At 43.9% G+C, this 27,864-nt stretch overlaps 1 protein-coding gene across 4 annotated transcripts in view; it reads right to left on the bottom strand.

Moving 5' to 3' along the window:
- Nucleotides 1-21,763, bottom strand: part of ythdc2 (YTH domain containing 2) — a 40,957-nt gene extending 19,194 nt beyond the window's left edge. For 2 of the 4 annotated variants that reach the window (XM_018734396.2, XM_018734399.2), the window contains exons 1-19: nt 20,334-20,554; nt 19,686-19,825; nt 19,398-19,488; nt 19,046-19,242; nt 11,479-11,681; nt 10,928-11,094; nt 10,663-10,765; nt 10,289-10,445; nt 9,358-9,465; nt 8,734-8,885; nt 8,178-8,313; nt 7,926-8,052; nt 5,420-5,485; nt 5,161-5,339; nt 4,308-4,401; nt 3,928-4,015; nt 3,770-3,850; nt 3,589-3,671; nt 1,902-2,007 (exon numbers count right to left, since the gene is read on the bottom strand). In XM_018734396.2, coding sequence (XP_018589912.1) covers nt 1,902-2,007; nt 3,589-3,671; nt 3,770-3,850; nt 3,928-4,015; nt 4,308-4,401; nt 5,161-5,339; nt 5,420-5,485; nt 7,926-8,052; nt 8,178-8,313; nt 8,734-8,885; nt 9,358-9,465; nt 10,289-10,445; nt 10,663-10,765; nt 10,928-11,094; nt 11,479-11,681; nt 19,046-19,242; nt 19,398-19,488; nt 19,686-19,824 — 2,277 coding nt within the window. In that variant the 5' untranslated portion in view covers nt 19,825; nt 20,334-20,554. Of the gene's footprint in view, nt 1-1,901; nt 2,008-3,588; nt 3,672-3,769; nt 3,851-3,927; nt 4,016-4,307; nt 4,402-5,160; nt 5,340-5,419; nt 5,486-7,925; nt 8,053-8,177; nt 8,314-8,733; nt 8,886-9,357; nt 9,466-10,288; nt 10,446-10,662; nt 10,766-10,927; nt 11,095-11,478; nt 11,682-19,045; nt 19,243-19,397; nt 19,489-19,685; nt 19,826-20,333; nt 20,555-21,536 lie in introns of those variants that run through there. The other 2 variants (XM_018734397.1, XM_018734398.2) reach the window with 2 other exon arrangements.
- Between the last annotated feature and the right edge of the window lie 6,101 nt (nt 21,764-27,864).

Below are 27,864 nucleotides of genomic sequence, written 5' to 3'. Positions count from 1 at the left end.
TTTTTCAGAACCGCTGTCATTTCCTAATTTGTGATGGCATCTAATTCGACTGGCAAGTCATTAGGTGGGGTGGTACTCTCAAAGTCAAAGGTGCCGCGGGAATTGATTGGTTAAGGTTTTCGAGGAAATGCTCCACCCACTGTTCACTTTGTTCTTCCTCTATCAAGGAATGTCAAAAAAGATTTTTTGTTCCTTTCCTCCATGGACAGGATGCATACTTACAGCTTTAATAAATCCATTGATAATGTGCTACGCTAGGTTGTAGTCAACAGTCATCCTTGTTTCTTTGCCCTTTTGCCTTTGTTCAGCACTGTGTCACAGCATGAGAAGAGCTCTATAGAAATAAACTGAATTGGAAAAACCCAAAGCAAACACTTGAGCATCTATCTGATCATGGTGGCACATATAGCGCCCTGCAACAAGCTAATCTTATAACCGGACAAAACGTGTGTCACTGTTGCAATACCATTACACAACTTAGATCAACCTCTCCAGCTGACCCACTGCTTAACATTCCAGAGTCACAAGCACATCACCATCACCCACCCTTACATCAGCCCTATAGGAGGGACATCCAACTGCAACTCAAGCTTGCTACCCTGTTTGCCAAGCCAAGTACACCTTACGCAGATAATGATCCAGCTCCTGCCTTTCCACATCGAAAGTGACAGAGCACTCCTCACCAAAAAAGTCCTTAAACTTTAACGGTTCCCTAAAAAATGTTACCCTGGACCGCTCCGTTTTTATCCTTTTCCGACAATCTCCCCCCTCAATACAGTTAGTCTACTCCTTAACCCAGCCTGTAATAATCTAATTCCCTACCTTTCCCCCTCCTCAGCTCGCTTCCATTGTTTTCAAGGCTGCCTTCTCTCTTGAATGAATCTATCTGTCTGCCGCCTTGACTTCACTCCACCTCGCTGTTCCTTACTCCTCGCCTGCTGCACTACAAATTTTTCCACCAGATAGCTCAATAGAACCGTACTGACGTGAGAAAGGAACTAAATTTAGATGTGCAGGAGGAAGAGGAGTTTAAAGAGGACTTGGAGTCGGAGTCACAGAGAATGGACAAGGGTATTCTTGAAGCCTAGAACTTATAATATGAAGGCTATGACAGAAACTTTCCAGATGACTGAGCAGCGCTCTTTTCTAATTTGTTTCTTGAAATTACTCTTAATTTTGCTCGAAAAATAATGTACTACAAGAGGAGATTGTTGTGCAGAAAGTCCTACGAATGGAAAAGAAAACACTGACCAGGAGTGGAAAGAATAGTCAATATTTCACAGGTTAAGGAAACCAAGTACATACATTTATATTTTCTGTGATTTTAAGATAGCTTTAGTTAGTAAAGTTGATTTCACATTTACTTTTCAGCAGTTTTTTTCTCCAAAGTGACTTCCAAACAACTATGTAGTTTTATCAGCCCACACACCTTATTCACCAAGGTGACGTACACTACTAGATACACTACTTCCAATGGGTCACTCATCAATACAAAAGTAGAACACACACTCCCTGTCACTTACACACTACGGGGGAACCTGAACAGCATGTCTTTGGACTGTCTGAGGAAACCCACACAGACATGGGGAGAACATTTAAACTCCACATACACTGAGCAGGGATCGAACCCATGTCTTCTCGCACCACCCATGCACTGTGAGACAGCAGTGCTACTCACTGTGCCACCATGCCATGCATTTTAGCACAAAGTTCAGGTTCAGTGTGCTGTGGTTCAAAGTTAACATCCAAAGCAACTTCCAACTGAACACTATATATATGTCACACCTTATTAACCAAGGTGACTTAAAATGATAGAGACACAATTGTACATAAAAGATACAACTGTGTTTATACGTTGAGGTCCCAGTGTATGCATATCCATTGTTAAATATGTGCATTACCTGAAGGGGTATGCGCAGTAGCTGAGGAACTGGGTACTCTAACATGTTGTGGAACCTCAGTCTGCTGAAGAGGTGAAAGCAGATACCTGGTCTGCAGCGGCCAGCTCTGGAACAAACAAACAAAATGTAGTATTGTAATGTCATCCTCAGAGGGGTTTCAAAATCCACTTTAAACAGATTCCACATTTTCAGAATTTAGTAGCCACAATGCTGACCAAGACTCACACATGTGACCAAATTCCATCCAATTTAAAATCCCAGCAGTCTTTCTAAAAGGTTTACCTTGACTTCAGAAGGGTCACATTTACTACCTATAAAGCTCTACATTTCCTGGCACCGCCGTACCTCTCAAACCCCTCAACATAATGAGCCAACTCCCCAGCATATATTCCTTCTTCGTCTCACTCTGCTCAACTGCACGTCATTTAGGCTCAGCTGCATTTTATGGGGGTCAGGGCTTTCTCCTGCTCTGGCCCTAAACTATAGAATGTCAGACACTCTTATTCCGGATACCTTGAATTCGAGACTTAAGGCCCACATTATCAAAATCAATTGGATTAAAAAGGGCACATGTTTTGTATATCTGCTTTCCCACTAACCATTTACTGTGCAGTGAGTTTGCATTTTACATGAATTCAAACAACGATTTTAAACTAAGTCCATATACCCTAAAGTTTTTGTTTAAATTACATGGGATGAGTCAACATAATGCAAATTGTTACACCACTGGTCGTCAGAAGTTAATGACGAAAGGGTCAGTTTCAGGATAATACTTGCAATGTTTCAACTGTGTAAACACTACTTTTGTGTGCAATTTGTCTGCGAGCATGGCTACCAAGCATTTTGCTATAATTGCAAAGTGGTAGTAGTGATTCAAAGAGTGTACATCCATTAGTCACACCTACAGGGTGTAAGCAGGGTTAAAATTAGATGCACAGAACATCAACTATTTTTCTATTAAATACTGTAAAATTTACCACTGTTTTCAATGGGGAAAAATTGCTTAAAATATGCTAATTTTAAATACATATGTATTAACAGAACACAACTCCGGAGAACCCTCTTGACTATTAAACTTAGATTTATTCATTTAGCAGATGTTTTTCTCCAAAGTGACATCCATTACACAGAAAATACAATGTGTGCATTACATTAGCAGAAAGAGAGACTTGGATGCAGACATATGATTCTAAAGTAGTTGGTTGGTTTCTCCTGTAATTGGCACAAGTGCTGTACTTTGAAGCAATGACAAAATTAGCAACATCTGAAGTGACAGAAAAATTAGGTTAAACAAAAATGAAAGGACAGAACAGAAAATTAAATGTGATTTGGTGTCATAAACAATGCACAGAAGAACTAACACAGCAAAACTGCTAATCATATAGTTCTCCATCTGACAAAGTAGTCACAGTATCTTTGGCAGTGTTTCACTTCTCACTGTGCTGTGTACTGTATGCCTTCCAGCAATGCTAAGTTGGTACATTCATTACTAGCCCAGGCCAACTAAGTATACTGTGTTCCACTGATGTATGGATGAGTGACCCATTGTAAGTAGCGTATCTAGAAGTGTAAGTCACCTTGGTGAGTCAGGTGTGTGGGCTGATAACACTACATAGAGCTCACTGGAAGTCGCTTTGGAGAAAAGCATCTGCTAAATAAATGTAATGAACTGTGAACTGATAAATACCTTCCCTTTCTCTGTAGTGCGCTTGTCTTTGAAATCCACACAGTCCTCAGCATTGTCACGTTGTTCAAAGCATCAAAAGATTTCTGCAATAAAATGTTTGTTACAAAAAATATTACAGAATATTTGACCAAAGCAACTCTCATATGACCTTAAAAAAAGGCAAAAAAAAAGACACAAATACCTCTCGGACCATGCCAGAATCAATGACAAAAGCAACGTCACTGACAGTAATGCTTGTTTCAGCAACACTGGTTGAGAGAATCTGTGGGATACAGTGAAGGTATTAACTCAGTGAAGATTCATTTCCTGAAAAGTCTTGGTCTCCACTTAACTACATACTATTTTGCGGATTCCAGGAAGAGGACATTTCAGCACTTCCTTCTGATCAGAGCTTTGCATATTTGGATGTAGGGTGAAAATCTGGAACCTGAAATAAAGTTGCATTAAAACTCAGAAAAGGTACGAATAAAACCAATTAAAGATCCTTACATTTTTCAAGTGTGCCGCCCCCCCACCATTCAGAGGCCTAAGAAACTTCCAAAAACTATTTTTTGCAAATATGGGAAAAAAATTATACAAGCTACAATTTTAAAAAAACTAGACAAATTATACAGTTCATACTGGACAATATGGCTCAATTTGTTAAATATGACCAGCTTGTGTGTTAAACGCATGAAAGATTGTGTTCACTGTGAAGTTTCTTATGCGTTGGTCTTTACCTTTGAGAGCAGTCAAATCGTTTATCGTCATAAAGAATGCAGTCTCGCAAAACTACAATCTCATCATATCCAGGAAGAAAGATTAAAACTGCACCTAAACAAGAACAAAAAATGGAAAATTAAGAAACAAAAAGAGACCTTTATGTCTTCAAATTTTATGACCTCCAAATTTACCAGTTACAAATTAAGGCCATCCAGATTTACTGTATATGATGAAGTTTTTTTAAAAAAATTTTATAAGGCAGATACAGAAAGCAGTATGTCATCAACAAATCACTCATGTCTGCAAATGAGTCATTTATAAAAACTGTTTTCCAGGAAATGCTTGATAGGTTAACAGAAAGAAGCATTAAATCAAGCAAACATTAACTGTACTTCATATTACTGAAAAGAAAAGGTTATTATTGATAGCAGTAACTTCAAGTTATTGTACCGTCACGAGTGAATGGTTAGAATTAATGTAATATAAGTCTTGAGGTCAAATTTAGCTCATCTCAGAATTAGTACCTACAAGGGAAGGAGAGTCGGATGTGAAATTACCCCAACAGAGGCGATAATTCCGTAATACTATTTGTTCAGTGTTCCATTATCCGCCCGTTACTGGTTTGGTGAACTGCCAACACCATTTATGCAGTCACCTCCATTATCATTCTTACCCATTATTTCCTTTTCAGGGTGGTACTACTGGCACATTTTGTTTGTACTTTCGTTATTTATTCCTTTACGCACATGCAATGCGGACTTCTGATAAGCATAAAGAATTGAGTGTTAACTCATTTTTACAGAGGGTGCCATCATGTGGTGAAACCGAGCTCCCAGTTCTAACATATAACGACGGTAGGTGGATACTAACCATCCTCTGAAGTCTGGCAAATGTTGTAAAGCAGGTGCATAATAAGGTCCAAATCCACCTTCTCATCATCAGCACTGTGGTGGTAAGCCTTAAGAAGCTCCGTGTCCTCAATGCAAAAATCTGTGCTTGCAGTCTGAACGAGGTGTGATTCATCCAGCTTGCCTGTCTCTAAGATAGACCTTCAGACCATATGACAGCAGCTGAATGAGGTGTTTACTGAAGGTACTGTATGAAACACTGTAATGGCCACCATACTTACATGTAAGATTCAAGGAGATCCACCACTTCAGACTGGTTGAAGTGCTTAGCCCAGTGCAATGCAGTCCTGTTACAGATTAACAAAACCATGCACTATCAAAGTCTCTGAAAGACTGAAAAGTGCAGTTAAGTAAAGAAATGTACTGCTCTGGATAAAACAAGTGTGAAAATTAAAGAGGAACTGTTTTCTCATGACTAGGCTTCCATCTCACCTTTAAACAACAAAACCCTCACCATGCTGAGATGGCTGAACACAGGCAGACACCTTCGCTAACGTGCAGGATGTAAGCTAGCTATTCAGGTGATGACACGTTTGAAGGACAGCACTATTCACCCAGTTCCACCCGAAACCTTTTTCATGTCCAGATGAGGTGGGGTGACTCCCGCCTGACATCATGCAATATTACAGTTTTAATAAAAATATGAAGTTGTATGCAACATATGCAAAGCATAAAGCGCATACTCAACAAGTAATAAGGTAAGTGTCTTTCATTTTGCAAGACAGTATATTTGAGTTGTAACTTGTGTGGGGACTGAGGGAGTGACAGCACATCAAGTCGAATCTCATGCGATCTGCTACCATAACGTTAAACCACACAAAACAATCACAATGTAATTGTGAAAATAAAGAAGACAGTAAAATTGTAAGAGACAGAAGTTTACACTGCAATTAAGAAATTAATGACAGAACACATGAACTCAGAAAGGGTGCTGAGGGGCAAATTGCAAATTATTTCGTGTTGGAGTTCACTCATTACTTTGTGGCATTTACCTACTGACTAGTCATCATGTCACTCATACAATTTGTATTCTTTTCACTATTTATTACTGTGAACTATGTGTTGTATTGTAGGAAAAGCAAGAACTATTACAATCAATAAAGTGAAAGATTTTCTTACTATAAGTGAGGTTCAGCCGAAGCACTACAGACTACTTTCAGCAACAGGAAGCCACAAAGTGCTTGTGAGGTACAAGACCATTTCCAAAAAAAGTTGAGACAGTATGTAAAATGCAAATAAAAACAGAAAGCAGTGATCTGTAAATACTCTTGTACCAAATCAGTACAAAAAAATTTAATGCTGTGCTTCATACACTTAAAATAAATTTGTAAATATAAGCTAATTCCGATTGTGATGCCTGCAACACGTCGCACAGAAGTTGGGACGGGTGCCTGTTTACCTGTGGAAATGTTTTATTAAAAATAAAAACCTGTTTGGAACTTTCCACACATAAATAAGTGAATAGGTAACAGGTGACGCTGTCATGATCGATGTTAAAGGAGCATCCAGGAAAAGCTCCAACATTTACAAACAACGATCTGTTGAGGCCCTTGCTACTTTGCGCTGAACTGCTTCAGTGAATTGAACAGTTTAGAACCAACACTGATCAACATGGAATTGCAAAGAATTTAGGGATTTCACCATGTATGGTTTATAACATTATTAAAACACTGAAAGAATCCAGGGAAAACTGTGTGTAAAGGGAGAGGCTGAAAACCAATACTGAATGCCCATGATCTTGGAGCCCTCAGATGGCACAGACATTCTTCTGTAATGAATGTAACCACATGGGCTGGGGAGGACTTTGGAAACCATTGTCAGTAAACACAGTTCGTCACTCCATCTACAAATGCAAGTTAAAAGTAGACTACGCAAAGCAGAAGCCACACATCAGCAACATCCAGAAACGCCAATGACTTCTTTAGGATAAAGCTCAGCTGAGATGGACAGACAAAAAGTGGAAATATGTGCTGTAGTCTGACTTGTGGAGTGTACCTTTCAACTTGTTTTTGGAGAAAACGGATCTCGTAAGAGGGAAAGGATCAGCCCGATTGTTACAAACGCCAAGTTCAAAAGCCACCTTCCATCATGGTATGGAGGTGTGTTAGTGCCCATGGCATGGGAAATAATCAGGTTTAAAACAAAAGAAAACACTTCAATAAAATATGGAAAAAACACACATAGTCTATCATAAATTCCTAATGCGTCTGGAAAAAAAAAATGTTGAAACACTGAAACACTGAAGACTTAGAAGATACGGGGGAATGATTTTGGGCTGGGTAAGAAGTTACTCCCAGGTGCATCCTGGAGCTGCTGCCCATGAAGATAAGCAAGAATTCTTCTAAGGAGAATGCTTTATTACACTGACCAGGGTTTCACCCTAGCATCATGGTGCAGGGACAGGATGCTGAAAAGCATTGCCAACATTGTTGAGAACATAGCCATGAGTAAGTTTAGGGAAGAGTTACAGATCACACAGGAAAAGGAAGGACACTAATCACTGGTTTATAGAAAATAACTAGTATTGTATCTTTCCCTCTCTAACCTTTAATAAGTTTTTCATACTTTCATTTTTTACTCATGGCTTTATCCACTTTTGCATATTCTGTTCTACAAAAAAATTAAGAAAAATTCTGATGATTGAGCCCCAAAAAATAAGAGTGCAGAGGCGTGATGTGCAGAAGACGTGACTGCACTATGCACTTAAGCCAAGCCTAACTTACTCACCAGCCATTGGAAGCCTTCATACTGATATTGGCTCCCAAGCTCAAGAGCTGCTCAATCTGAGTAAGGAAACCTCTCCCTGCCGCTACCATCAGCGGAGTAGCGCTTGTCCTGCTATGTTTGTAGTCAACTGGTGTCAACAAGAACGAAGGAGAAATGTAGATCAAATACAGCATGCAAGTAATAAGTGCAGCCAGTGAGGTTCCTCATCTCCCAGTTATCATTACAATCATAACAGACTAAAAGACATCTTACCGCTGACGTTCTCTCTTGTGATGAGATTGAACAGTTGTGCAAATGCATCAACATTTTTATTGAGAAAAATATCGGAGATACAAGAGTCCATTTCTTCCACTAGCCATGGCTCCAGTGAAGCTACATCTTTTTCATTCTGTGCCAAGTTGTAAAGGGGAAAAAAATGTGTGAATGGGATGTGACTGAACATAACGGTGAAAGTTACTTCTGGTCTGCAGGAAACTATGAGGAAATTTTTATTCCCTATGCTCTCATTCCACCTGAGCTAAAATTGCTCTTTAGACATGACTTTTTTAAAATTATAATTTTTAGAAATGTGTTGCTTTTAGAGGACTGACTAATGTGCCGAGGTACAAAGGTAGGCTCACAATTAATCATGTCTAATGTAATTCACAGTTTGACAAAAATGATGGGAAATGCATTACACATCACCAGGCACATAGGTTTTATTTACTTACAGGAACTGTAAATTGATTAGAAAAGAGCAAACATCCGATTTTCACAGAAAAGATCAGGGCATGTACTAATTGTCAGAAAAAATGATGAGCTTTGGCACCTGGCTGAAAATACTGCCAGATACCTGGCCATCATCAGGTAGGTTGTTCTTCTGGAGGACACAAGCCGCAACACTTGGCTCCTGGCGCTCTTGCCGGGAGCTGCCCTCTTGATGCGCACACCACTCCGTCAGAGAGAGTTGTTGTTTCATTACTGCTCAAGAGTAAATAGGTAAGAAAACAATAAAAAAGAAAAAGAATTTTAAAATGCAATTTTAAAAATATTTTATGTTCTTACTTTGCATTACACTTATTAATTTTAGCTGATATGAAAGCAATTTACAATTATTTACACAGCTCGGTAATTTAACTGGAGCAATGTAGGATAAGCATCTTGCTTAACTGTACTATAGCTGGAGATGGGATCTGAACTTGCAGCCAGCTCCAACCACTTCACTACCAGCTGCCCCTAACAGTTTAGCATTAAAACTACTTCTTGGATTTTGATACAGAAATCTTTTGGCTATAAGTCAAGGTCCTTAATTAAGCTACTTATAGCCCACCAGCACAGCTAACATTCACAGGCACATGGTCCAGTAACCAATTTCAGGTGGAACATTACAATATAAATCTGAAATTCCCAGGATCATTCAAAGCAGACAAAAATCATATAAGATGCTAATCACCTTTTTGGATCTCCTTTTTGTATTTCATCATATCTTTATTTCTATATCCAGTTGTCCGCAAGATATCTTCCAAAAAAAGTTCTTTTACTTCAAATGATCTTCCTTTAACTATTATTGAAACACAACAATGCAATAAATTAGCGTAAAATTCTGCTTGAGTATTTGTATATATATTTTACATTTCAGAGATCTCAACTACATTTATTCATTTACCTGACGCTTTTCTCCAAAGTGACTTACAATATTAAGCTACTTACAGTTGTTTGCCCATTTATACAGCAGGATAATTTTACTGGAGCAATTTTCAGGTAAATACAGGGTACTACAGCTGGAGGTGGGAATCAAATATGTGGCCTTTTGGGTCTAAAGGTGGCACCTCTAACCACTACATTACCAGCTGTCCAAAATACAATGTTTTATCTTCGTTGAAATTATGCCATATAATTAACAGGCCCAAACCTGTAATATCAGTATGTTCAAATTTAAATCAAGATGCCAGAAGTCTCCTAAGATATTTTACTTGTTCTTATGTGCACATATTGGTATTTTACTGAAGTTTAAGTACCTTACTCAGATTTACTACAGTAACAATCCCAAAACATGAGGTAACAAACTGCAGCATACAAAGCCATGTTCCCAACATACCACCCTGTACAATTTCTGTGAAACCCTCCAATCAAACCCTAACAGACATCAGCTGGATAAAAACCAGAATACAGAGTAGCGCTGCATTATTATTAACTTTTTCCACTCGAGCCTTTGTCCAAGGCAACTTATAATGATGAGCAGTTTTGCAATGAATTATACATAAAGCAGATAAACTTGCTTAAGGTATTAGAGCAGCAGTGAAATTTTAGTTGAAGACTTTCTAACTAAAAGGTGACAGCCCTAAGCACCAAATACTTGTAATGCTTAGAAAAAAATCACTTACTTTGAATAACTGGACACAAGCCAAAGTATCTGACAAAAAGATCATCATCAAGGGCAGCACTGGACAAGATAAGTTTTAGGGTAGGCACATTTTGTAGTGTGTCCCTCAATTTTTCCAAGAGTAGATCACTTAGAGCATCCCTCTCATGAATTTCATCCTGATTCACAAAGGGTGGGGTGGGGGGGGGGGAACACATGCATCAAGTGAGCTTCATTTCTGACCCTGTGCTGAAAAGCTCTAAAAAAGACTTAGCAGCCAAAGCTATCAGGGTTCATGGGTTTATGTCACCTGCTCTTACAAATCAAGAGCTGATACAAACAGCTACAAGAGGAAGACCGAAGACTTGCTGGCCATACAGGAAGTATATTCTTTACCACAATAACATGAGTGACAGTCGACAGGGTCATCTCTCCTGCCATGAGAGTTCGCAGCAAGACTCCACAGGTACAGAACGTCACCAGTGTTTTGGGGGATACTCTGAAAGAAAACATAGGTACATACAAAATGGTCCTATATAAAACGATGTGTCAAAGAAACAATCTGTTTCTCCGTTCAGGTATTCACACCAGGGAAACTTTTGTCCTTATAGTCACATTCCCCAAAAACGGGAATTAAAATATTTTCTGCCGCAGCCAGCACCTGCTCTCCAAGCGAATTTGATAGCCAATAGTCTGGCCAACACTCTCCCCACGTTCAGCTGCCACACGCTCTGCCACAGCAATGGCTGCTAGCTGTCGAGGCTGCGTGCAGAACATACGGACAGGGATACCACGTTTGTGGCAGTCGTCCAGAAGAAACTGGGGTATCTGAAACAAAAAACAAATGGCCACATCCATAAAACCTAAGCATGTCAATCACTGGGCAAAACTGAACAACATATAGAAACTTTGACACTTGTTACACCACAGCATTAAGATGTTAATATTATAGCTTTTATGTGGGTCTATGAGTTGCTGTAATTCTGTAGCATATTTACATTTTTTAGGTAGGCCAGTCATTCACTGCAATACACTGGACATTACTGGCATTCGTGCGGAACGTTGCTCAGCAGGGTATCTACCCCCTTACAGACGTCTACAGCAACAATATGGGCCCTGACACTGCATACAACAGTCTTCTATGGTTCCTCTAAATTAACTACGTATTGCGTGATGGTTAGCAAACTTGTCATCCAAGAAGTCGACTTTTACCTGTGTAGTCTTTCCAGACCCAGTTTCACCCACAATCAAGACAACTCTGCTCTCTTTAACTGTGCTGACGATTTCCTCCTGATGTTCATACACTGGAAGGGAGCTACGGAACGAGTCAAACTCAGTCAGGACCCTCTGTAGGGGGATCTGAGGAATTCCATTATTCAGACGCCCGCTGGTTCTATTCCTGTCTCGGCCACTGTCTACAAAAACCGGGGAAGACAAAATAATGGAAACATCACATGAAAAGCAGTATAACTTTCAAGTAACTAATTCACAATTACAATCGCAGCAGTTGCAAAGGTGAGTCAAATTAGATTTGTCGTCAATTAGCAATGTGTCAGCTACAAAAAAACTCTGACAAATACAACTTTGAGTTTTCAAAGCAACATGAGACAACTACCAGCTGTCCAAAGTGTATAAAATGTCAGTGCCTGAACTGCAGGTGCATTGGTCACAAGAACCGCTAAATTATTTCACGTCATGGATAACAATCTCAAACATAATGACAGCAAGTGCCAAACATGGGCAAACTGCATCGGCAAAGAAGAACAGTGGCTCCCAAGTCAAAGCTGGGCGAGGGGGATAGACGGACACTTGACAGGATATATACCTACTAAATGCCCAAAAGTACAACCTCAAAAAATACCACAGAACTGAATCAGTGTCTCTTGTGAACCCAGTCTCAACAAACCTCTACGAATTTTTGGCAGGGCTGCCATTCATAAAGTACTTGCATTCAAAACCAACACATGAAGACATAACCTGGTGTAAGGAGCACATAACTTGGACCCCTGAAAAATGGCAAAAAGTAATATGGTCTGATGAGACATCTTTTACCCTTTTTCCTACATCCGGACGGGTTTAGTTTTGGAGAAATTACGTGTTCAACCCACAATGTCTGTTGCCAGTTGTTAAAAATGGCAGGGGATCCATAACAATATGGGCAGCCATCTTGCAGGAGTCATTATGTCCAATGAGTTATCTGCATGGTCATGCAATAGCCAAGGGTTATGAGACCATTATACAGGAGCAGGTAGACCCTCTGGTGCAAATATTATTTCTTCATGATGTTCCCATATTCCAGAATGATAAGGTCCCCATACACACTGCCAAACAAATTAGTCATTTAAGAAACATAGGGAGTCAAATGTCTTCCATGACCTCCCAATCACCAGATCTAAACACTGAACATTTATGGGAAGTTCTGGAGCAGAGTGCAAAGCAGATGTCGATCTCCTTTGCTCCTTAAGAACTGGCGACTTTTATTCTTGAAGAAGTGGTGCAATATCCCAATAGACACAGTTCAGGACTTATATGACAGCATTCCAAAAAAGAGTGAAGCTGTCTGTGAGTCACCCTTTTCATTAATCCCTTGATAGCGGCAGTGTAGAGTACCCGGCCTTTTTGGAGTCCCTGGGGGGCCTGCTGGAAAGCGCTCCCACTGGGGACTCTGTCGTTCTACTGGGGGACTTTAACGCCCACGTGGGTAGCGACAGTGACACCTGGAGGGGCGTGATTGGGAGGAACAGCCTCCCTGATCTGAACACGAGTGGTGAGTTGTTATTGGATTTCTGTGCTAGTCACGGTTTGTCCATAACAAACACCATGTTCATGCATAAGGGTGCCCCATCATTGCACTTGGCACCAGGACACCTTAAGTCGGAGGTCGATGATTGACTTTGTAGTCGTTTCTTCTGACCTTCGGCCATATGTCTTGGACACTCGGGTGAAGAGAGGGGCTGAGCTGTCAACTGATCACCACCTGGTGGTGAGTTGGATTCGATGGCGGGGGAAAAAGCTGGACAGACCTGGCAGGCCCAAACGCATAGTGAGGGTCTGTTGGGAACGTTTGGCGGAGGCCCCTCTCAGAGAGGTCTTCAACTCCCACCTCCGACAGAGCTTCAACCAGGTCCCGAGGGAGACTGGGGACATTGAGTCCGAATGGACTATGTTCCACACCTCCATTGTCGGGGCGGCGGTTCGGAGCTGCGGCCATAAAGTCTCCGGCGCCTGTCGCAGCGGCAATCCCCGAACACGGTGGTGGACACCGGAGGTAAGGGATGTCGTTAAGCTGAAGAAGGAGTTCCATCGGGCCTGGCTGGCTCATGGGACTCCTGAAGCAGCTGACAGGTACCGGCGGGCCAGACGGAACGCGGCTCTGGCAGTCGCCGCGGCAAAAACTCGGGCCTGGAAGGAGTTTGGTGAGGCCATGGAGGAAGACTTTCGGTCAGCCTCAAAGAGATTCTGGTAAACCGTCCGGCGACTCAGGAGGGGGAAGCGGTGTTCCACAAACACTGTTTACAGTGGAAGTGGTGTGCTGCTGACCTCAGCTGAGGATGTCCTCGGGCGGTGGAAGGAGTACTTTGAGGATCTCCTCAATCCCTCCGACACGCCTTCCGTAGAGGAAGCTGAGGCCGGGGACTCAGAGGGGGACTCTTCCATTACCCTGGCTGAAGTTGCTGAGGTAGTCAAAAAACTCCTTGGTGGCAAGGCTCCGGGGGTGGATGAGATCCGCCCCGAGTTTCTCAAGTCTCTGGATGTTGTGGGGCTGTCTTGGCTGACACGCCTCTGCAGCATCGCATGGAGTTCGGGGACGGTACCTCTGGACTGGCAGACCGGGATGGTGGTCCCTCTTTTTAAGAAGGGGGACCGGAGATGGTGTTCCAACTATAGGGGGATCACACTCCTTAGCCTCCCTGGGAAAGTCTATGCCAGGGTACTGGAAAGGAGAATCCGACCGATAGTCGAACCTCGGATCCAGGAGGAGCAATGCAGTTTTCGCCCTGGCCGTGGAACACTGGACCAGCTCTATACCCTCACTAGGGTGTTGGAGGATTCATGGGAGTTTGCGCAACTAGTCCATATGTGTTTTGTGGACCTGGAGAAGGCATTCGACCGTGTCCCTCGTGGCATCCTGTGGGAGGTGCTTCGGGATTATGGGGTTCGGGGCTCGATGCTACGGGCTGTTCGTTCCCTGTATGACCAGAGCAAGAGCTTGGTTCGCATTGCCGGCAGTAAGTCAGACCTGTTCCCGGTGCATGTTGGACTCCGCCAGGGCTGCCCTTTGTCACCGATTCTGTTCATTATCTTCATGGACAGAATTTCTAGGCGCAGCCAGGGAAGGGAGGGTGTCTGTTTTGGTGGCCGCAGGATCTCGTCTCTGCTTTTTGTGGACAATGTGGTCCTGCTGGCTTCATCGAAACGAGACTTACAGCGTGCACTGGAGAGGTTTGCAGCCGAGTGCGAAGCGGCGGGGATGAGAATCAGCACCTCCAAATCCGAGGCCATGGTTCTCAGTCGGAAAAAGGTGGACTGCCCCCTCCGGGTTAGGGGGAGCTGCTCCCTCAAGTGGAGGAGTTTAAGTATCTCGGGGTCTTGTTCACGAGTGAGGGAAAAATAGAGCGGCAGGTTGACGGACGGATTGGTGCGACGTCCGCAGTAATGCGGTCGTTGTACCGGTCTGTTGTGATGAAGCAGGAGCTGAGTCGTAAGGCGAAGCTCTCAATTTACTGGTCGATCTACGTTCCTACCCTCACCTATGGTCATGAATTCTGGATCATGACCAAAAGAATGAGATCGCGGATACAAGCGGCAGAAATGAGTTTCCTCCGCAGAGTGGCTGGGCGCACCCTTAGGGATAGGGTGAGGAGCTTAGTCATCCGGGAGGAGCTCGGAGTAGAGCCGCTGCTCCTCCGCATCGAGAGGAGCCAGTTGAGGTGGCTCGGGCATCTGTTCCGGATGCCTCCTGGACGCCTCCCTGGGGAGGTGTTCCGGGCATGTCCCACTGGTAGGAGGCCTCGGGGCAGACCCAGGACACGTTGGAGAGACTACGTCTCCCAGCTGGCCTGGGAACGCCTTGGGGTTCCCCCAGAGGAGCTGGAGGAGGTGTGCGGGGAGAGGGAAGTCTGGGGGGCTCTGCTTGGACTACTGCCCCCGCGACCCAGTCCCGGATAAGCGGAGGAAGATGGATATCAGTTTTGTCAAAATACATACACACAAACTTATTCCATGAGAAACATATCCCAAACCACTCTATCAGCCCCCAAAAGAAAGACTAATTTCCCAAATCTAGTAACATGATTCATGTTTTCACATATTGCACAACTCAAATCCCTTTCTAAAATACACTGCTCAAAAAAATTAAAGGAACACTTTGAAAACACATCAGATCTCAATGGGGAAAAAAATCATGCTGGATATCTATACTGATATGGACTGGGTAATGTGTTAGAAACGAAAGGATGCCACATCGTCTGATGGAAATGAAAATTATCAACCTACAGAGTGCTGAATTCAAGGACACCCCGAAAATCAAAGTGAAAAAATGATGCGGCAGGCTAGTCCATTTTGCTGAAATTTCATTGCAGCAGCTCAAAATGGTACTCAGTTTGTATGGCCCCCACGTGCTTGTATGCATGCCTGACAACGTCGGAGCATGCTCCTAATGAGACGACGAATGGTGTCCTGGGGTATTCCCTCCCAGATCTGGACCAGGGCATCACCGAGCTCCTGGACAGTCTGAGATGCAACCTGGCGGCATCGGATGGACCGAAACATAATGTCCCAGAGGTGTTCTATTGGATTTAGGTCAGGCGAGCGTGGGGGCCATTCAATGGTATCAATTCCTTCATCCTGCAGGAACTGCCTGCATACTCTCGCCACGTGAGGCCGGGCATTGTTGTGCACCAGGAGGAACCCAGGACCCACTGCACCAGCGTAGGGTCTGACAATGGGTCCAAGGATTTCATCCCGATACCTAATGGCAGTCAGGGTGCCATTGTCTAGCCTGTAGAGGTCTGTGTCCCCCTCCATGGATATGCCTCCCCAGACCATCACTGACCCACCACCAAACCGGTCATGCTGAACAATGTTACAGGCAGCATAACGTTCTCCACGGATTCTCCAGACCCTTTCACATCTGTCACATGTGCTCAGGGTGAACCTGCTCTCTTCTGTGAAAAGCACAGGGCGCCAGTGGCGGACCTGCCAATTCGGGTGTCTTATGGCAAATGCCAATCGAGCTCCACGGTGCCGGGCAGTGAGCACAGGGCCCACTAGAGGACATCGGGCCCTCAGGCCACCCTCATGAGGTCCGTTTCTGATTGTTTGGTCAGAGACATTCACACCAGTGGCCTGCTGGAGGTCATTTTGTAGGGTTCTGGCAGTGCTCATCCTGTTCCTCCTTGCACAAAGGAGCAGATACCGGTCCTGCTGATGGGTTAAGGACCTTCTACGGCCCTGTCCAGCTCTCCTAGAGTAACTGCCTGTCTCCTGGAATCTCCTCCATGCTCTTGAGACTGTGGTGGGAGACACAGCAAACCTTCTGGCAATGGCACATATTGATGTGCCATTCTGGAGGAGTTGGACTGCCTGTGCAACCTCTGTAGGGTCCAAGTATCGCCTCATGCCACCAGTAGTGACACTGACGCTAGCCAAATGCAAAACTAGTGAAAAACAGTCAGAAAAGATGAGGAGGGAAAAAATGTCAGTGGCCTCCACTTGTAAAACCATTCCTGTTTTGGGGGTCATCTCATTGTTGCCCCTCTAGTGCACCTGTTAATTTCATTAACACCAAAGCAGCTGAAACAGATTAACAACCCCCCTATGCTACTTAACTGACCAGATCAATATCCCAGGAGTTTAACTGACTTGATGCTATACTGATTAAAAAGTGTTCCTTTAATTTTTTTGAGCAGTGTACAAGTAACACCATGCATTTATAAATCAGAAGCACTCCACATTACATTTAAGTCATCAGAACCTCAACTTCATTAACACACAATTGTCCAGGTGCAAACATTATGCAGCAGAATTTTTCACACATCACTCAGAACCTCACGATGAATAAATAGGGCTATAGGTGCATGAACAATGGATCCCAATTCCAGGGACGTGGGTGAAGTTTTGTGGTATGACAGAGTCCAGAGACATGATGCTGCATCTGTTATTTTGTATTGGTGACTTCTGGGACACCACTTCGAGCACCGAGACAGCTGACAGCATACTGGTTAGAGCTGCTGGCTCTGTTCCAAATGCTGCTGGTTCAAATTTCACCTACTGCTGTAGCACCCTTGAGAAACGTTATTACTGTAAATTGCTCCAGTAAAATTACCCAGCTGTATAAATGGGTATATAATTGTAAGTAGCCTAACCTTGTAAGTTGCTTTGGAGAAAAACATCAGCTACAAGAGTAAACATACTGTACTCAGGAATGATTTTGGGACTACTTTGCTTCTGCCTTTTTTCCCCACTTACAGTATTTTCTCATCCGAAACCAGTTTTCTATACCGTCAGATTTAAATCTGACTTTTTATTTTTTAAATCTTGATCTTAATATTTTAATAGCAACATTATAAAATTATTTTATTAACTTCCTGAAAATGTTTTAAATTGTTTAAAATTTTAATTGTTAAAAGTGATTGATGCAGAACGCACGTCTGCTGTCAATCAGCTTCTTTCTGCCACTGCATCGTCTGCAGGCATAGAGCGTGTCTTCAGCACATAGGGACTTGTCCAGTGTAAACTTAGGAACACTCTTGGCACAAAAAAAATGCAGCAAAACATCAAGGCCCTAAACAAAAACATTGAGCTGGGTGAACCATAAGCAACCCACACTTCTAGTAAGATTTGTGGTGGTTTCATTTAATTTTTGATGTGCTATAAGCTGCTTAAGGCTGACTTGGGTATTAAATGCTGGTTTAACTGTGCCAGAGTCCTTGTTGTTTAATTCATAAATGTCATGTAATTCATCTATTGTATTCATTTCAGTACTTTCAGCTGAGTTTGCTGCAAATTAAAGCTGTTTTTAATTTTACTAAAACCTTTGATTTGATGAAAAATCATAATATATGATACAATATATTGGGGGAAAAATAAACTTGATTTGAAGCAACATTTTTTAATCATTCAAATTGATTATTTACACCAGCCTGATTTAAAACCTCCATCCGTGTGCTGCTGTACATTTATTAAGTTTAACAACTTAATATTCTTTAAATGTTTGCTAAGTTTGGTAATTTATTGATATAAGAAGCATAGATTAGGAAAGTTCAAAGTGTATAGCAAAAAGCACATCTCAGATTAATTTCAGTAACAAAGCTTTCACACTGGCATTTCGAATTGATCTCAGTATATAATTGGTATTCGGTAATGAATATCTACATCTGATGACTGCTGTGGTAAAGTTATTTAAATGGAAGATAGGAGTTTGTATAGATCAGTGTGGTTTGCAGGAAAATAGTGACTTTTTAAACAAACTGCCTTAATGGCTATAAGAGGCATTTCTGTGATTTTGCACAAATATATAAGTTATTGTCTTGCTTAGTTGACATTTTTTCCCAAACCCACAATCTTACCCATTTATACAGCCAGATTGTACTGGAAGATTTTGACTAAACGTAAAATCTGAAGTATATCGCCAGTGACCCAATAACCTTCCTGCAGGAAAAGCGAACACTGTCAGCCACAATCAATTCAAACCAGAGAGATTTGTGTCACAGAGGAATAACCTTCAGTGCTCCAAGTCTTAGTAGCTTCTCCCCAATGGTCCCAATAACAAACTTACCAGCTTCCATGGGCACAGATGGACAACGCTCTGTGCATAGCAGCAGTTCTGTGTGCTCTTTATTTGTGACTGGGAATCTCTGCAGGAAGCTGCAGATCACATTCTTTGAATTATGGCACAAACTGATTTTCATCATCGAGTGCGTTGTCTCGGGCCCTTCCTTCTTCCTTATTTTAAGGTATCGATTTGATCCTTTACTGCAATAGAATCAATTTAACATTGTTCAAGTTTATGTGTTTACCATATATGGTTATAACATCCATAAGGGATTCGGTTTTATGTTTAGTAGCAACAGAGCACATTTTTTACGTACTGTATGAGAAAAGAAACACACAACAGGCAAGATACTTGCCCTTCACTTTTGGAAACATATCCCAGGGACTGGGCCAAGCGATGTATAAAGATCCTTTCAGTGCTCGTCAAGGATGAGGGGAATACCACTTCTGTGGCAATAGAAGCAGAAGGAAATAACTGCAAAGTTAAAAATAACAACTGGAGATGTTCATGGAGATGGGACATACCCTTCTGGCAAGCGGTAAACACAGAGCAATGCATTCAGATTTCAGCATTAGCTAATCTAATGTGGAATAAACACTGTTAGAAGAAAGGTAGTGTTCTCCTCATTGTGAAAAAGCATTACCTTTCTGCTCACTCAACTGCAGTCTCTGTAAACACACATTGACAGCAATCTTGACTTGTTCCTCTATGCCCATTTCTTCCACTGCGGAGGTCCTGGAGGATCCGCTAGGGTCCAGCTGTGCTGCCACAGGGCGGGACATACTGTACAGGGACACAATAAATAGACACAAGCTTGTGTGTCTTATGGGCTATAACTGAACTGAAGCATGTCAAAAATGTTTTAATTAATTAGCTTGGAGGAAAAAAAATATACCGACGATAAGATTGGAATAATTGTTTTTTCCAGCCTCCCTGCCTCGGGATTTCTGGTAAATGCAACAAATGAAGCATTTAATAATGCACAACCTTTTATTTAACTGCTATTAGCGTCCGAAATGCAGCCCGTCGCTTACAGCACTGCTAACTAACCGCTAACTAACTAGTAGCTACAGCTGAGTCAGTGAGATCACCTCAGTTCGCCACACTTGTCCCGTACAAACAAAGCAAACTCGCTGAAGGGACAATCAAGTTTTATCGAATAACCTCGGGATACTTCATTTCAATGTGTTTAACTTTAAATAACTCCCAGCCGCTTCCTCACATAATATTTCATGTTAAAAGGTTTGCTCTTCAGAAACCGATTCGATTAGCGAGCGATCACGTAACTTACTCTGGTCTTAAAAAGAGTTCACGCAATATTCTGTTATTAAAATGCGAAAAGTTGTTTAGATTATCTGCTATTTAAAAGGAAAAAAAAAACGATTTAACATGGATGACATCGTTCGTTATTTCGAACGGTGTATTTTAAAATAATTTTTGTAACACAAACGTAACGGACATAATAGCTTCTTCTCGAGGCGCGGACCCGCTCAAGCGCTGCGTGCAGTTGCTGCGCACGTGTGCCTGACGTCACGTGACTGCGGATATTAGCGCGGTGAACCTTTGGTCCAATCAAAATGCTCATTTGGACAAGTGACTTTGGAGCAGTTAATGGAGGTTCAAAGACATGCTGTTCAGGTTTCCCCCTAGTGTGTGAGTGTTTCACTGATGTATGGATGAGTGACCCAGTGTAAGTAGTGTATCTAGCAGTGTAAGTCACCTTGGTGAATAGGTGTGTGGGCTAATAACACTACATACATAGTATCCATTGTAAGTCACTTTGGAGAAAAGCATCTGCTAAGTGAATGAAATGTAAACTAGATCTTGCTGAGTGTCCTTGCCCAATTCATAATTTATTTTACAGTACACACACACACACACACACACACACACACACACACACGCTGAAACTGCTTGTCCCCAGCGGGTCACAGCGAACTGGAGCCTAACCCAGGAACACAGGGGACAAGGCTGGAGAGAAAGAGGACACACCCAGGACAGGACACCTGTCCATGCAAGGCACCCCAAGCAGGACTCGAACCCCAGACCCACCAGAGAGCAGGCACAGGCTGCACAGGCTAAACCTGCCACGCTACCGTGTCCCCCCTGCTAGATATTACAACAATTACTAAAACAGACAAACAAGCAATAATCTCCTTTTCCAGTGCACACACCACCGCGACCCTGGCTTGGACACAGTATGGGTAACTTGCACTTCTGTGAGCGCACCATTAATGTGGAAAAATATGTACAAATACTGGAGCAATATATACTGCCATCCAGATGCTGTCTTTTCCACGGATGTCCCTGCGTTTTCCAGCAGGATGACACCAACTCACATTCTGCCCAGAAGTGCATGGCTGCGTGAGCAGAGAGTGCGGGTACTAGACCGGTCTGCCTGTAGTCCTGGCCTGTCTCGGATTGAGAATGTGCGGCGCATTAAGAATCAGAAAATACAGCAACGAAGGTCCTGTACAATTGTCCAACTGAATACCTGTATAATAGATGAATGGGGGAAATTCCACTTGCTGAACTTAACCAACTGGTGTCTTCAGTGCCCAAACACTTAATAAGTGTTATTAAAGGACATGGTGATGATGTAAAGGTAAACACAGAGGTAAACACTCAACTGTCCCAACTTTGGCAGATTTGACAGATTAGGCGTTAACATAGGCAGTCTGGACATGTCCCTCGATGCAGACAAATTCAAACTCTCTGATGTCATTTTTGTTGGTTTCTCTGCAGTCATCTGATTGTTTACCTGTTGCCTAGTTTCCTGGTTGTTTACCTGTTGCTTAGTTACTCCACATGTATTTGCAGTCCTTCATCCTATAATGGAGTTAATTTTTTTAAATTCAATTCAATTTATTTTTATAGAGTGCTTTTCTCACGCAGTGACACAGAGCACTTTAACACAAGCATAAGGCAGAAAAAACAAATACATCATGTAAGAAACAAAGAAGACAGTTGACTACTGACTATCATAATATAATACTTTTATAGACCTATGAGTATGCCTACTGGCCACAGAGGAAAGAAACGAAAACTCCCAACTGAAAATCGAGCGAGTGGAATTACTGTTTCTGATCAAAAAATATGGAAAAACAAACGTTAACTAGGGGACAGTTGGTCACATACAGGTTAGAGCTGCTGTCTTTGGACTCACAGGTTTAATTTCCACCTACACCTGTATCCTTGAGCTAAAATTGCTCAGCTTTATCAGTAGGTAAAAAATTGTAGTACCTTAGCATTATTAGTCACTGTGGAGAAAAGTGTCAGCTGAATGAATAAATATAAAAACTAAAATAAGGTATTTCATACATAACAATGATTACACCAGTATATTTGGTATTTGTCACAAAAATGACTATTTCTAGCTTAACCTTTAATATGACATTTTCATTCATTCATTGCCAGTAAACCTTTGTCCCATGCAGGCTGGTGAAGGTCCAAAACCTTTCCCAGAAACAAAGGGCATGAAGCAGAATATTTCCTTGAAAGGGTACTGTGCCCTCACAGCTGTTCTCAGTGTTCACTGCACTTTCTTTTCAACTTTTCCTTCAGACATTTTGAGAATTTGGCTTATGGATATTTGTGAAAGAATTAAAGTTTACAAGATCACTGCCTGTATTTCATTCTGCACAGCCCACATGCACCGGGCTTCTGGTGCTGCATATCATTGTTAAAAAATGTTTGACATCGCATAATCTAAATATAATTGCAACATTAAGGCTTTATTTACACTAGAGGGTATTGCTACCAGGGAAATTTAAAGGTTAATATAACCAAGTAATGTAAATACTTACACTGATAGATACACCACTCACAATGGGTCACTCATCCATTCATCAGTGGAACGCACTCTGTCACTCATGGAGGCAGTGGGCAGACTATCATACATTTTTGTGAAATCAAGTTTGCCAAGCAAGGGAACAGGCTTTATGCAGACGTTACTTACAACTTATTAATGTAATCCAATACATTCATTTTAGGGCTCAAGTCCATTGCCAAAAGTTTTTCTTTACTGACTTTTAAAGCCCCCCCCAGAGTGTCTGAACATCAGTTCAGCAGGGCTAAAACCTACAGACTCTTGTACAGCCTCCCATACTGCAAATAAAACGAGAGGAAAACCTTCATCCCAGTCTTTACTGGAGTCCAAGCAGTACTTCTATAGCACAGATTTCAGAGTTTGGTGGAAGCGTTTAAGTCTGACTTTGGGGGTGATAAGCATTAGACGCCTGGTGTGGTATACCAAGGGATTTCAACACTTGGGCAAAAACCTAGGAAAGAAAACTGGACCCTTGGTCAGATTGAATGACCTTGGGCATTCCAAATGTTGAGAAGAATTTAACCAGTGCTCTGACTATAAATGAAGGTCTCCCCAGCTCTCCAAGAACTGCACTTGTCCAGAGTCAGTAAAAGGGCTAGCAAAATCATTCTAGACCCCTCACATCCAGGCCACTTCCTCTTCGAACCTTTGCCATCTGGCCTGCACTACAGAGCACTGAGCACCAGGACAGCAAGGAGAAAGTTTCTCCACAAGAAAGTTTCTTTCCTCAGGCCATCTACCTCATGAACAGCTAAATCCCCCCTAGACAGTAAACCAGTGCAATACACATCGCTATTTATATTTATAATTATATCTATTTATCACATCATATGTCTTACTCACATTCCCTTGCATTTGTATAGAACATACCTGTACATACATATGTCTAGTGACTATTTTTTTGTATATTGTGTACTTTATATTTTTAAATATTTTTTATCCTTCATTCACATATTCTATCTTCTCATCTGTGTCTTGTCACTGTCATTCTGTCTGTGCTGTGGAAGTTTCTGTCACCAAGACAAATTCCTTGCATGTGTGAACATACTTGGCAATAACGCTCGTTCTGATTCTGATTCTTCGGAGCGAAATGGCCTAGGGCAGTCGACTAGCAGCACACATGACAGTAAGCAAAAACTGATTTCCTGGATGCTGAAACAAAGGCAGAAGCACTGAGGAGCCTCTTTAGTGCCTATGATCTTCTAGTAAATGCTATGTTCTAGTAAATGATGATGTGATGCTCTTCTAGCCCTCCTTATGTACCTGTGTGAAAATGACTTAGAATGGAAGCTCTCATTACATGTAAATTTCGTGTTACATTTATTGTTCTGCTTGACAAAATATCCATAATACTGTCATGCATTTCAGACCGAAAAGGTAGATAAGCCAGACATTGCAGACTTGGCATGGAGAATGAAGACCCAAGGTACCTTGTTCAGTTCAACCCTGCCAGGATTGCCATTGTGCTGGAAGATGACTTTGTCCTGAGTGACCTCCCATGGACACTTGATGCTTTTGTCATGTTGTTTGGTTTGATGTATGTGCTGCACCGTGACTATCCGAAAGAACCTTCAACTTCATTCAGAAAGTTCTTATGAGCGGAGGTGTGGGAGAGGCAACGCCTGTGTATCAGCATTGGCAACCTGCAGCTGGAGCACCAATTTTGGCTTGTGCTGATCTAGGACCTGTGTATCGTGCAAATGAACTTCCTCACCAAGATGGATGGGAGATCTCTCCACTTTGTGGGGGAGATCTTCAGTCTCGCTTCTCCTCCTCTGCAGCAGCGGACTCATAATAGAACTGAGAGTCTTATGCCCAGGCTTGGACAAAGGCTGTGTGGAGCACAGCCGTAAGCAAGGAGGAGCGTGGTGAAGCCCAGTAAGTGCAGCCAGTCCACCACAGACGTGGTATGCGATTGGCAGTCCTCCACAGCAACATGGGAAGCAGTGCAGGTGCTGTGACAGTGCAATGGGGCGGAAGTGGAGGATAGCAAGCAGCAGAAGTTGTGGGAGTCTGGAGTTTTTCTCGGACCTCATTGCAGCCAATGATGAGGACTACACCAAAACGATACGGGCAATGCAAATGCCATCTCTCTGCCGCCTTGCTTGGCCCTGTCCAAAAGGCTGATTGCGGAGGAGAAAGTGAAGAAAATGATCGCTGCTGGAGTAATCCAATCTGGCACCCTCATTGAGTGTGTTGGTGTGAACAGCATGGGACCCTCCACTAACTGGAGTAACTGCAACATACTCGCAGTGGTGGACTGCTTCACTAAGTGGTCTGAGGCATATGTGGTGCTGGACCAGAGCACAACCACAATGGCAAAGAGTGCGGTCAAAGAGATGTTCTGTTGATTCGGGGCACTGGAGGAGAAACTGCACAATAACCAGGGAAGGAACTTTGACTCTCAGGTCATGAAGGAGGTGTGTGATTTGCTTCGGCTGCCAGAAGACACACACCCCACCTCTGCACCTGCAGAGCGACAGGCTGGTTAACCATACACACAACAAGCATTCTCTGCCCTCACCTCTGACACCAACTTGACTGGGACCAGTACCTGCCCCTTGTCCTGTGGCCATGCGGTTCTGCTGTCTAGGAGTCCACCGGTTACACCCCTGCCCTGCTCGCTTTCGGCTGAAAAGTACGGACCCCAGTGAACTTAGCAACCTTTTGTCTCATTTCATTTGTCATTCTCTGGTCTGATGGGACGGACAACTAAAGGGGTTTGGCCTGTTTGTTACCTCACATTTATTCTCCAGTGAAGTAGAACACCGTGGATTACCACTTAAGAGTTCCTCAAGACTCATGTGTGCTTTTTAAAGGTAAAACATCCATCCATCCATCTTCCTCCGCTTTATCCGGGGCCGGGTCGCAGGGGCAGCAGTCCGAGCAGAGTACTCCAGACTTCCCTCTCCCCGCACACCTCCTCCAGTTCCTCTGGGGGAACCCCAAGGCGTTCCCAGGCCAGCCGGGAGACATAGTCTCTCCAACGTGTCCTGGGTCTGCCCCGAGGCCTCCTCCCAGTGGGACAAGCCCGGAACACCTCCCCAGGGAGGCGTCCAGGAGGCATCCGGAACAGATGCCCGAGCCACCTCAACTGGCTCCTCTCGATGCGGAGGAGCAGCGGCTCTACTCCGAGCTCCTCCCGGGTGACTGAGCTCTTCACCCTATCCCTAAGGGTGCGCCCAGCCACTCTGCGGAGGAAACTCATTTCTGCCGCTTGTATCCGCGATCTCATTCTTTCGGTCATGATCCAGAGTTCATGACCATAGGTGAGGGTAGGAACGTAGATCGACCGGTAAATTGAGAGCTTCGCCTTACGACTCAGCTCCCTCTTCACCACAACAGACCGGTACAATGACCGCATTACTGCGGACGCCGCACCGATCCGCCTGTCAACCTGCCGCTCCATTTTTCCCTCACTCGTGAACAAGACCCCGAGATACTTAAACTCCTCCACTTGAGGGAGCAACTCCCCCCTAACCCGGAGGGAGCAATCCACCTTTTTCCGACTGAGAACCACGGCCTCGGATTTGGAGGTGCTGATTCTCATCCCCGCCGCTTCGCACTCGGCTGCAAACCTCCCCAGTGCACGCTGCAAGTCTTGACTTGATGAAGCCAACAGGACCACATCGTCCGCAAAAAGCAGAGACGAGATCTCGCGGCCACCAAAGCAGACACCCTCCGTTCCCTGACTGCGCCTAGAAATTCTGTCCATAAAAATAATGAACAGAATCGGTGACAAAGGGCAGCCCTGGCGGAGTCCAACATGCACCGGGAAAAGGTCTGACTTACTGCCGGCAATGCGAACCAAGCTCCTGCTCCGGTCATACAGGGAACGAACAGCCCGTAGCATCGAGCCCCGAACCCCATAATCCCGAAGTACCCCCCACAGGATGCCACGAGGGACACGGTCGAATGCCTTCTCCAGGTCCACAAAACACATATGGACTGGTTGGGCAAACTCCCACGAACCCTCCAGCACCCTAGTGAGGGTATAGAGCTGGTCCAGTGTTCCACGGCCAGGGCGAAAACCGCATTGCTCCTCCTGAATCCGAGGTTCGACTATCGGTCGGATTCTCCTTTCCAGTACCCTGGCATAGACTTTCCCAGGGAGGCTAAGGAGTGTGATCCCCCTGTAGTTGGAACACAATCTCCGGTCCCCCTTCTTAAAAAAGAGGGACCACCACCCCGGTCTGCCAGTCCAGAGGCACCGTTCCCGAACTCCACGCGATGCTGCAGAGGCGTGTCCGGCAAGACAGCCCCACAACATCCAGAGACTTGAGAAACTCGGGGTGGATCTCATCCACCCCCGGAGCCTTGCCACCGAGGAGTTTTTTGACTACCTCAGCAACTTCAGCCAGGGTAATGGACGAGTCCCCCTCCAAGTCCCCAGCCTCAGCTTCCTCTACGGAAGGCGTGTCGGAGGGATTGAGGAGATCCTCAAAGTACTCCTTCCACCGCCCGAGAACATCCTCAGCTGAGGTCAGCAGCGCACCACTTCCACTGTAAACAGTGTTCGTGGAACACCGCTTCCCCCCTCTGAGTCGCCGGACGGTTTGCCAGAATCTCTTTGAGGCCGACCGAAAGTCTTCCTCCATGGCCTCACCGAACTCCTCCCAAGCCCGAGTTTTTGCCGCGGCGACTGCCAGAGCCACGCTCCGTCTGGCCCGTCGGTACCTGTCAGCTGCTTCAGGAGTCCCATGAGCCAGCCAGGCCCGATAGAACTCCTTCTTCAGCTTGACGGCATCCCTTACTTCCGGTGTCCACCACCGTGTTCGGGGATTGCCGCCGCGACAGGCACCGGAGACCTTATGGCCGCAGCTCCGAACCGCCGCACCGACAATGGAGGAGCGGAACATAGTCCATTCGGACTCAATGTCCCCCACCTCCCTCGGGACCTGGTTGAAGCTCTGTCGGAGGTGGGAGTTGAAGACCTCTCTGACAGGGGCCTCCGCCAAACGTTCCCAACAGACCCTCACTATGCGTTTGGGCC

Source organism: Scleropages formosus, chromosome 5 (genome assembly GCF_900964775.1).
Source record: "Scleropages formosus chromosome 5, fSclFor1.1, whole genome shotgun sequence".
NCBI lineage: Eukaryota > Metazoa > Chordata > Actinopteri > Osteoglossiformes > Osteoglossidae > Scleropages > Scleropages formosus.
The sequence above is the reverse complement of the archived record's forward strand: the minus strand, read 5'-3'. Positions and strand labels throughout refer to the sequence as shown.